General features: G+C 43.7%; 1 protein-coding gene across 4 annotated transcripts; it reads left to right on the top strand.

Annotated features, from left to right (window-relative positions):
• Positions 1-896: 896 nt before the first annotated feature.
• LOC119745714 (FAST kinase domain-containing protein 1, mitochondrial-like) lies at positions 897-11,059 on the top strand. Of its 4 annotated transcripts, XM_038222258.1 has the most exons (10): positions 1,000-1,120; positions 1,967-3,713; positions 5,403-5,639; positions 6,468-6,696; positions 7,125-7,253; positions 7,361-7,474; positions 8,345-8,501; positions 9,486-9,600; positions 10,532-10,765; positions 10,921-11,059. In XM_038222258.1, exons 2-10 carry the CDS (start codon positions 2,049-2,051, stop codon positions 10,948-10,950), a joined length of 2,910 nt encoding a protein of 969 aa, XP_038078186.1. In that variant the 5' UTR covers positions 1,000-1,120; positions 1,967-2,048; the 3' UTR covers positions 10,951-11,059. The 4 variants fall into 4 exon arrangements, with proteins under 4 accessions (XP_038078185.1, XP_038078186.1, XP_038078184.1 ...); XM_038222257.1 differs by lacking the exons at positions 1,000-1,120; positions 10,921-11,059 and adding an exon at positions 897-986 and having other exon boundaries at positions 1,964-3,713; positions 10,532-10,808; XM_038222256.1 differs by lacking the exon at positions 10,921-11,059 and having other exon boundaries at positions 10,532-10,808.
• Positions 11,060-11,511: the final 452 nt, after the last annotated feature.

Below are 11,511 nucleotides of genomic sequence, written 5' to 3'. Positions count from 1 at the left end.
TCTGCGAGCGAATTTATTTTGGTGTCTACCACCCACATTCCCTTTTTTCTTCCATGATTTAAGTTCTTGTAATTATTTTACGCAAAGGATTTGCAAAGTTATTCAAGATCGAGTTTCTGTAAGGCAAAGACAATTAGAATCAAAAAGATGAGTATTTTATTCTAAGATAATAGACTGTTAGACACTGGTTAGAATTTTAAGAAAAAAAATACAAATACAAATAAGCCGTTGCATATGGCGGAAGAACATATTGACTTTTTTTTCTTGAAAAGTTCAACAAGAAGAGTTTTTAAAATTGTGGAAAAAGTAAAACAAACAAACAAACAAACAAACAAACAAAACAACAAAAACAAAAACAAAAAACCCCAAGTCCAAGATCAGGATAACCCAAATTATGAAAATTTGGTTCCACTGGGGTCCCTAATTAATTGTATGGCCGCGGGGATTTACTGCAAAAAGTGGGTAACAAAACTAAATAGCAAATGTAAATCTTACCACATCAGTGACACAATCGAAATGAAAAACAGTCCAGCTATTACAGATAAAAAAGAACACTTGAACCTTTGTTGGGGACCGGGGTGGTTCTGTTTGTACTCCAAGAGTCCCGGCCACTTTTTGTTGGCGATGGGTTGTACAACAATTCACTAGGAGGGGGCAACTCATATTGAGTAAACGATTTTTACTTTTACTTCCCCATACTAAATTTCTTCAATTTTGTTTCTGAATCAGAAAAAAGAAGAAGACATTTTTCATAAATTCGACATCGTGCAAGATCAATAAGTGATGATGAAATGCCCCATCTAGCGAACCGACACAAAATAATGCGTTGTGGGTATATTGTGGCATTTACAGGCTACCGTAATATTTCCCCCTATTAATTCAACCTCGACCTCAGGTCTTTCACGTAAGGGACTTGGGACGCGAAAAAGATCACTGCACGTGGGACGAACTTGTCATTTCATCATGATGTAAACTCATAATAAACGCAGCTCAGGTAAAGTTGTGTAAGTTTTAAACGCTGTTATTTAAACACTATAAATACAAAGGACAGAGAAATTGAATATGTAGCATTTTGTCAAGTTCCTCCAGGTGTAGACAATGTCAACGACATGATCAGGCTGTAAGTATTAATTTGCAAGGAAAAAATCTCCTGATGACGAGCAGAGCACACTGTTCGATACAGCGAGTAACTCAGTCTCACTCAGTTAAGCCAACTGGTTCTTCTCAGAACAACACAACTCAGTTATGCTAAGACTTAATAATAGTAACACCTAGAGATGTCATTTTAGATTTTAATCACCATTTACATGGTGTTACCGCAAACCTCCCACTCATAAATAAACAGTCGGGTTAAAAAAATGGGTAATCGTGTAGTTTACTTAGGACCCCGTTCCCGGCCCAGAGAACGGAAAGAAATTTTATGTTTTGGAATTTGGGACGTATTATATTTATAACATGTAACATTTGGCGATGACGCAAGCTGGAAAAGTCTCTTGTTTGCAATTGGAATCATCTGAATATCATCTTGGTATCTGCTGAGATACCATGTTGGATATCAGCTACCTTAATTTTGTGGAAAGAGGGCAGGGTTTTGTTAGTTTTGTTTTACACTGTCATTATCCATTATTTTTCACATTGTTGTTCTTTTATTTGCTTACAATGCTTTCACATTACAGTCTATTTGTAATTGTTCCTTTTTTGTTCTGTTATAATATTAATTTATATCATAAGTACGCTTTGTACATGAGTTACTTTTAGGCCTAATTCACACATTTTAAACCAATCTTGTGACTGGACTCAAACATTCAAACATGTCGAAAATGTAGTGTGTGAGTTTGTTGTGTAAATCCAGATTTTATCATATATCTTTGACTATTGTGCTGTTTTAATGTCAAACTTGATGTGCATCTTAATACCCTGTAGACAGACTAACAAAATTAAAGACTTACAAATTGATCTCTTTCAGTGTTCACAGGTCATGCTGATCAAGAGAATTCCATTTGAGGACTCTGTGTGCACGCTAATTGTGTTGTGATCTACTGTGAAGTATGGCCTCTTCTGTAGTCGGGTGCCGAGTTGGGGCCTGCGTTGTTGCCCGGTCTCAGTTGCAGCAACTCTGCACGGCATCTGTCTGTGTGCGATGTCTGTCGGTTGTGACAGACCCTATGCGTAACTCCATTAAACTTCCAAAGCCCTTGCCAACAATCTCAAGAGCAACCCAGGCTGGTGTGCACTCAGAGATCTTGAGGACTAACACAAGAAAGATACCATCTCCTGGGAATTCCTGCCAAGGAGCTGTGAAGCGCTTCCAGGCAACAGTCTCTGCAGATGCTCTCTCTGACGAGATCACGTCCACCACTGACCCCATTCAGGTCCTGAACCTCACCAGCCGTCACCGATCTCGTCTGACCCACCTGCACGTTTACCAAGCCTTCAACCACCTCTGGCACCTTGCCAAGTTCCATGACGGTCCATACTTGGCTTGTTTTCTGGAGGTGGTCCGTGGCCATCCAGAATTCGATGCTCTGTGTGTCTTGGCTGAAAACAAGTTGAAAGATGTGGATGGCAAGCTGCTTGTGGATACTTTGTACGCGGCTTTGCGTCTCACTCCTGAGGTTCATCACCCCTTTGTGCGGGAGCTGAGGACCGAGATAAACCATCGGCTCGATGAGTTTGAGACAGACACGCTGTCCAAGCTTGTTGTGTGCCTCCAAGATATGAATGACAACCGCAGCCCCATGTTCTGCAAGATTGTGCAGCTGTTTAGCGACAAGCTGCACAAGGTGGACAGCATCCGCGAACTCTCGGCTTGGATGCGGGAGGTCATACACTTGGTGTCGCCGCCCAACAGACAAGCCATCTTCCAGAAGGCAAGCCAGCTTCTGGCAGAGGCTAACCCTGCAGACATCGGTGACAACAGCCTCAGGAGAGTCATCCAGACTATGGCGCGTTCGCGGAGCATCAGCCAGCCGCTGTTGAACCAGTGCTCCCAGCTCTTGCTGGGGATGATCGAGAACATCCCCGTCAAAGAGTCATGCATGGTGCAGTCCATGTTGGAAAGCCTTGACTACGAAAACAAGGAGCTCCGAGAAGCAATCCGGAAGACCATCGCCAAAAAGCTTCCGGATTGCCAAGATCCTGACGAACTGTCCTATGCTATGGAGACCATTGGGGGTGTCGCCTCTGCCAATATCAAACTTCTTCTGGCAGATAAAGCCGAGGAGATCGTATCAATCCTCTCCCCTAGTGCCATTAGCCACATGAGTGTTGGACTGCGCCTGATGGGGTACCGGACCCAGAACCCGCTGGTGCGGAAGCTGGTCAAGAGAATCAAAGCGGAAAGCAGTAACCTCCAGGTGGAAGGCATCGCCGACATTGTCGGATTCCTGACCCGTGTCGATAACCTGGACTCAGAGGTGTTTACACTCATCCAGGAAAGGTTGCTTGAGATACTCCGCTCTGCCTTCTCACCGAGTAGGGTACTGGGATGTGTGTCCAGTCTCTCGCAGCTGCCTTCCTTAGACTCGCTAGACCATATTGTCCTTGAGCGAGTCCGGGCCATGATGCCACAGCTCCACATCGCTGGCATCAACCACATGCTGCTGGCCACCAGCAGGATTGCCCGCAAGTTGGACAAGTCAGGGACTCCGTGCCAAGATTTCCTCAACTTGAAACAGGAGTTGTTTGAGAGGGCACAGGTGTCAATCGACAAGGTGTGCAGTGTTTTCCTTTAATGCAAAATTCTGATATGATGATTTATTTTACCGGTAAAAGTTGACATTATCCCTAACCCCCAGGTCCTTTTTGCTTAGAACCATCCTCAATCCTCCAAAATCCTCCGCCTAAATTTTTCAAAATTGTCAGACAGTCCTGCCTCAAAATGCATTCATCGTCAATCCTCCAAAATCCTCCTCAGCCAAATATTTTGCACTCGTGTTTAAATGAAGGATAACCAACGCCAAATCCTTCAAAATCATCAGACAGTCCTGCCTCAAAATGCATTCATCCTCAATCCTCCAAAATCCTCCTCAGCCAAATATTTTGCACTCGTGTTTAAATGAAGGATAACCAACGCCAAATCCTTCAAAATCATCAGACAGTCCTGCCTCAAAATGCATTCATCCTCAATCCTCCAAAATCCTCTTGTGCTTCAATCACCATTCATCCTCAATCCTCCAAAATCCTCATGTGCTTCAATCACCATTCATCCTCAATCCTCCAGAATCCTCATTTGATTCAATCACCATTCATCCTCAATCCTCTGGAATCCTCCAAAACCGCCAGGAGGATTTTGGAGGAGTGAGGTGGGTTAGGGTTAAAATAATAATAAGATAAAAATACTCACACCTCCCACTTTCATGTGCATTGTTGTTTTTAACCAAAAATAAACCTCTGTACTGACGACGTCACACTCTGTTTACGTGTGCGGGCCTCCATAAGAAACCACATGTGTAAACAAAGTGTGACATCATCAGTACAGAGGCTTATCCATTCATTGAAAAGTTATTGTGAATCTGCCGATCCACATCTATTCTTGATTCCCAAGATTCTTCAAATTCTACCAAGAGTGCTTTTTTTTTTTAGGATTAAGGAATATTTATTATTTAGCCCCCAACAAAATAAGTATGGAGACTGTACCACAAGTTTCCTGTCGAGTGGGGGATTTTAAATAATTCACAACAGTTCAATGCAAAAATTGCTTACAGGCTGTTAGGCTGTCCATTAACCCTTTCCTCACCACATTGTTTAGGACTTGGCTCTCCCCAGAACCAAATTGTTTGCTCAGTCATGCGGAAATCACTAGAGCGTGAAAAATGGACCACAAGTTGAAAACTCACTTTTCATCCCAGATTTTCACTGCAAAGGAGTGAATAAAATCATAGGTATTGTGTGTAAAGTTTGGTCCTTGAACTGTACTCTTTTATGTGATGTAAAAATCAAGTCCATTATGTGCAAATATAAGAAAGTTATGCCTGTTTGTTGATCTGGTCCCAGTTATCAAACTGTAAGCCATTTCACAACGTGACTAAATGGCACTCCATACCTCAGAATTGTGAGTGGATACTTCTGACGCACTTTTCTTAAATTTTTGTAACAGTAACACGACAAGTTAACTACACCATTAGAACGATCCGAAAACACTGTTTCAGTTGGTATATGATTGATGTAAGGGCGGCCAAATACACCAACATGCCACCTTTCTGAAAACTAGTGAATAAATCTGTGCTAAGGGTGTTCTCTGTGTGGATTCCTGGTCGACTAAAGTCGCCTATGGTAAGCAGCAGGGGCCACTTCCTTGTTGACAAATTTGTCCATGGTAAGGAAAGGGTTAACCAGATGTCTCTTTTTGTTTGAGATTTCTCTACATCTGTACTGAACGCTTTCTCCCGAACATCCTACAGATCACAAGCATCCATTACCTCAACAACATCGCAGAGATCATTCTCCAGGATGGCGGCCACGTCTTGGTCCTGGACGCTGCCATGAAGCAGTCCGGGAGCATCCTGCACCGCCTGACCCCTCAGCTGGCCGTAGAGTGCGCCAGGATCCTCTTCCGGGCCAGGTACCTCCAGCGAGATCTGATGGACCGGATCTCTGAGGTGGCTACACATAAGATGAACAAGATCACCCCGATGCAGGTAAGGAAGGCATCTTGGCGAGGGCCCAAGGCAGCAGTGGTGGGTACTTGTCTTTTCAGTTATAGATTCTATGCACAAGTAGTCGCCAACGGGTACAGTGGGTGGCACAGTCCATAAAGCCCACCCCTCTCATCGCCGTGGCCTTGGTTCGATTCCCGGCCGAGCTAACTTCGGGTGAATAGAGTTAGTTTTCTTATTCTTTCCTGTGCCATGAGGGTTTTTCTCCAGGTTCTCCAATTTTTCTCCCTCTGCATATAAAACCAACACTTTTGATATGGCTGAGCTCCGTGATCTGTGCTCCGTGATCTGTCGTATGGCAGCTGCTTAACCCTAACCCCGCCAGACGCAACACATTGCATCAGGTGGAAAAGTCTGGTGCACTTTGTTGCATTCAGCTACCAACACCTGTGCATAAACTGGCCACTTCTGAGACAGTGAGAGCTAATCCCATTGAACAATGCCACAGTTGTATCCTGCTGCATTTGGTGACCACGGACTCTGAGGCAGTTTGGCCTTGAGACTTTTGACCGGATGGATCTTGCCGCACTGGGCAGGCTTGTCATTTAGACAAGCGTTGCATGTTGCTGCGTTTGGCAGGGTTTCTAGCCAAAATACCCTGGAGGGTTACGGTTAAGGTGCCTTTACATGCCTTTGACTCGACTACATTGCAGCTACATGTACGTCCTTTGCAAGTTAGCTTCTGCTACAAGCAAGGATGAGTAGCCCCACAAATTAAATTATTTATCATTTAGGTGTGACAAACAAGAAATAATAGTGTTATGAAGTTTGATGAAGTCTTAAACGTGCACTGTTTACTTCCCTTGGCAGGTCTTGTACATCCTGAGCCCTTTCTGTACCCTGAACTACCTCCCTCCCAACGCCCCGCAGTTCTTCCAGGCCTGCGTGGCCCGCTGTGAGCCTTTCCTGGACAGCCTTCCGTCCGGCTACCTGGTGGACTTGACTCACATCTTGACCTTCCTTCAGCAGTTCCACGAGCCGTTCATCCGACACATATTCAGCCTGGACTTCCTGACAAAACTGGACGAAGAGTTGGAAAGTAGGTTTTTTTTTTTCCTTCTAAAATTCTTGGATGGGCAAAGAATTTGGGATATTATTTGGATAAAGCAATCTACAGGTGTATACTTTATATAGGGCCAGGACTGTGAGACGTGTCGTTTTATGATTTCACCCCCAGTTAAAAAAAAGTGATTAAAATGGCGATTGAATAATTAAACAGAAAAGGTGTGAAGACAACTTGTGCTGTAGTCTACACTTCCCCTTTCTCTCCACAGATTTTGGGAAACTTCTAAAACAAAAAGAAAAACCCTGGACGTAGACCTGCCATTCCATTTATATTCCAATCTTCTTGGTCCCCCTGAAAATTGTGGTGCTTGGTTTTAATAGCAGTGTTCAGATTTGGGATGCTTCTTACACCAAGGGTGTTGTGGGATAAAAATCATGAACTCTGGCAAATTCTTTTTCCAGCCATCCCGGATCGTAGCATGATGTACCGTCGTAAGCTGATGTACCTCAACCGCACCGTTGCGCTGGAGTGCCCCGAGCTACAGGTCCCCTGGTTCCACGAACAGTTCAGTCAAGACCTGCTCAAGAAACGTGAGTCCAATGTGCACATTGTCATTCTTAAAAAAAGTGCTTTTATCCTCAGATGGAAGCTTTTAGTTCACGTTATAACTCCTTGTATTTGTTTTTTTCTCCAATAGGTTCTTTGACGTTAGACTCGTCTTTGATGTTGATACAGAGCGCCCTCGTAGAGGTCTTGGGTGGAGCGCAGTACGTGCGGTCATTTGTGGTGTCGCCGTACTACTACGATATCTGTAAGTATACGAACCGAAATCAAAATCAAAGTATTTACGTAAAAATACTTGGCGATGTATAGTCAAAACTCTGTATTGCCGTTGGATAAGGCCAAAAAAAAAAAGTCTCCGGTTTCTGGTATGCGCGCGCGTCGCCGTAGCCATGCGCGTCGGCAAAATGAAAAAGTTTTTTTTTCAATACAAGATGATGTCTCAAAACCGCCAAACTCACTGGTTTGACTGGAATCCTGCTGCTGCACAATTTTAACGTGTTTTTAGATGGGGTTACGATCGAGAATAAGCTTTATGTGGCCTCTCTGGACTCCCATATATTTGCACTAAGTTTAGTCGGGCACCATTTGCAGTCATCAGCCGACATTTGAAGCCAAAAAAAAAAAAAAAAAAAAGGTAAAAAAAAAAAAAAGCCGCGTCGCCGCACCACTTTTGGGCAAGCTCCATACCAGAAACCGGAGACTTTTTTTTTTTTGGCCTAAGGACTCAGAGCATTGCGTTCCAAAAATGGCATTGGTATGTGCACTCGAGAAGGCCGAACTGCATTCAATTTGAAGGTGGCATCATCATGGTGCATGGCAGTCAGTGCAAACTTGGAGGATTTGTGAGCCTTGCTTGTCCTCATATACATGCATGGGACTATATGTGCATTGCACCTAGTGGCTGGTCCATCAATAGAGGGCAGTATACAAGATTAACAGTATAAATGTTGAGCCTATAATACATTCATTACAGTCGGGGCCCAATTTCATGGTACTAAGCTCACAGTTTTCGGCACAAACTGAGCTGCTGTCCCTTTCATTGAGATTATTAAAGTTTACTGTGGTATGGTTTTGAAAATTTGGAAATTTTACAACTTTTTCATGCTTTTGGCTTCAGCCTTTGAGTGTGTCTTGGACAGTGACGGCAACCCTCTAGCCTGTGCGGACTATGGCAGCGTGCTGAACCGATCCGAGGCCAAGGTAGCGGGGACCATGCTGGCTGATCTGATGCAGTGGGGTACCCAGACTAAGCAGCTACCGCACGGTGCACAGAGGTGGGTAAATTCTCAAGGAATGATCCCATTTCGTTACGGATTCGAGTTGAAGCCATTGATGTCACTGAATGGCGTTCTCATAAGAGCCAGTAATGAATGTATTACATGCGTGTCCTGGTTCTCCCTGGTTCTGCAGCTGATTTCAGGAAACAGCGCTTAAGTTACGCCATGCGTAGGATCTACGCAACAAATTTATTGTGCAGCTGTGCAATAAGCATGATTGATTTCACAAAACTTGGTGTAGCTGCGCAACGTTGGTGTGTAGTTGCTAAACTTTAGTTTTTCAAAGTTACAAATTTCAGTCAAATGTTTGGGGCTGAAACATATGTCAAATTCTGATCTCTCCGCCTTCCACATAACATGTGCATAATAATTTTTTAATATTCTAATTTTATTCTTAAAAATACAACCCATGTATGAAAACGTTTAACGCTTTCCCCCTCCACATTCTATTTCTGACAATTTAAAGGCAAAATTTCAACAATTAAATGTAAACTTTCCTTCCTATTCGTCTGTTTCCTCACTTTATCCAGGGTTCGACTTTGGCGGTAGCCCACTAGCTAAATGCTAGTCAAAACAGCGGTGGGCTAGTCAAACTATTCCTTAAGTAGCCCGGCTGGCGAGTCAAAAATTATGGGGCTACAGCAGAGATGAAAAGACAGGAAGAAATAAATCATTAAATTCAGAAAGCAAACCTGTATATGTCTAGTTTTATTAACTGTTTAGGGATAAAGTATTAGATCTGTTTATTAAAAAGACTGACAAGATTGCCTCAGGATACATGTTTTAGATGTATGCACATTGTTGTTTATGAGACACTCTATAAAAGGAAAACATGCGGGCTAGTGAAAACGCCCGCGGGCTAGATAAGAGTCTGTTTCAGTAGCCCGGCTGGCCAGTGAAAAAAAAAAGTTAAGGTCGAACCCTGCTTTTTCTTCTTGTTGGTTTCATGTCTAACCTTATCTCATGCTTGTCTTGTTTCAGGGTCGCCATCGACTTCTTGTCCAGTTCGTTGTTCTGCATCAACTCCAGGCGCACCCTAGGCATGGTGGCTCTGAAACGAAGGCACATGGAACTCATGGGCTACAGATACGTCCAGGTAAGCGTTCACCCGTCCCCAAGAAGTTGAAAAACCTTAAGCATTTCTTGCAATTTTTCAAATAACCAGATACCCATCCAGGTTGGGGGAAATTTAACAAACAGTTGCTTCAAAGTTATGGTTTGGGAGAACATTTCTGTAAGGGTGGGGAAAGTTGAAATGAGTATTTGCGAACCTTTTTTCAGGAATGGGAGATCACAATTTTTTCCAATCAGTTTGGGGGAAGCGTCCACCTTAGGTATGCCGGATGAGCCTGTTACCCAAGTACAGTTGGTACACACTGTTTTTGTACGAGTGAAACTTTGAAAACTTGTCATAATTAAAAAGGCCAATTTTTTTAGCTGCAGACAGCAGCTCAACAAATCGTCGCGTCTCTCCGTTAGTTAGTAACAAACGCTCCATGACAGCCTTGCATGGCTATAATCACCTCATCCCTCAGGCCTGGCGAAGGGCATATATCAACTCGTCCCTTAGGCCCTGGCCCTCCCTTGTGTCACTTCAATGGGTCTCCACTTAACGTGAAAGGTCATCGTGGGGTCACTAGGGTTAAAAACCTGATTTTTGTACTCAAAACACTACTCCTTCCAGAAAGTACGTGCCACAATCATGTGACTCATGCATGAACATGAATTCGTTGGCCCGCAGCTTCCGAGATCATTTCCAGCTTGTTTTAACCCTTTCTTGGGAGGAGGGTGGTCGTGTTCTTGCCAGCCCCACCCCACGCCGTTATAAACTAGATCTTAGCTGTTCCATAATGGATTTTATCAAAGTTTTAGTCTTTTACAGATTAAGTCCAATCAGACAAACAGATTTTGGAACGATCATTGATGACAATTCCAACTACGGTCACACCATGGTCATTTAAGAAAAAAAAGCAAATTCAGAAGCACAACCATATAAACCTTTTTCTCTTTCGTCTTCCTCCCAATAGATACCCCACTTTGTGTGGAGCTCCCAGGCCCTGACAGAACGTGAGGAGAGAACCGAGTATCTGCGTCAGCTCATTTTTAGCCCCAACGAGGAGCAAGAACAAGAGCAGCAGGAGCAGGGACTGGACGTGGGAAGCAGCCTGGGAGAGATGCTGACGGGACGGGTCCAGCCCAAGCTGCCCAAGAACCTGGGCATCCAGGAGGAGGGACTGCTGGAGGATGAGATGGTGCTGAAGGTCCTGAATACCTTCGACAAGATTCGATGAGAGTTGTAGGAGACATTGAGACAATTAGTGGCAACCTGGGACAGATGCTGACAGGATGGGTCCAGCCCAAGCTGCCCAAGAACCTGGGCATCCAGGAAGAAGGACTGCTGGAGGACAAAATGAAGGTCCTGAATACCTTCGACAAGATACGATGAGAGTTATAGGAGAAATTGAGACAATTAGTGGGGAGGTGGCATGGGTCAATTGCTTGTACAGCAACGCAGAGACAAAATTCGGTCAATTGGTTTCAAATGGAATAGGCCTTTTTTGAGAGAGAGAATGCTTAATTTGCGAGATGGAAAGTTTGTAATGCATATTGTTATACCTCTGTCTTGAATATTGTATTTTCATTGGCCTAGAACGATCACGTTTTAAGTTTATAAAAAGTCATGGCACACTCCCCGTGGGATATCAGGTAGGTGAGGCAGGAGTGTGCTATGATTTTACGTACAGTACGATACAGTGTGAAACGCTTGTATCGTTGGTACCCACGCTATTTTCACCACGTTTTCACACATGAGTGGGAGCAGGGAACTAGTAGACGATCAGCTGTTTCGAGCATGCGACACGCATGTGAGTTGCCGCTTGATTGTCATGATTGTTGTGTTTTTACCGCTATTTGTTTTCGTTATTTTTACATCAAAATCCAAAGAATCCAAGACAGAGTAATAACAAAACAATTGTTGACTGCTGTGATGTGGGATATGACGTTTTTA

This window comes from Patiria miniata, unplaced genomic scaffold (genome assembly GCF_015706575.1).
Source record: "Patiria miniata isolate m_02_andy unplaced genomic scaffold, ASM1570657v1 HiC_scaffold_7, whole genome shotgun sequence".
In the NCBI taxonomy this organism is placed as follows: domain Eukaryota; kingdom Metazoa; phylum Echinodermata; class Asteroidea; order Valvatida; family Asterinidae; genus Patiria; species Patiria miniata.
The sequence above is the reverse complement of the archived record's forward strand: the minus strand, read 5'-3'. Positions and strand labels throughout refer to the sequence as shown.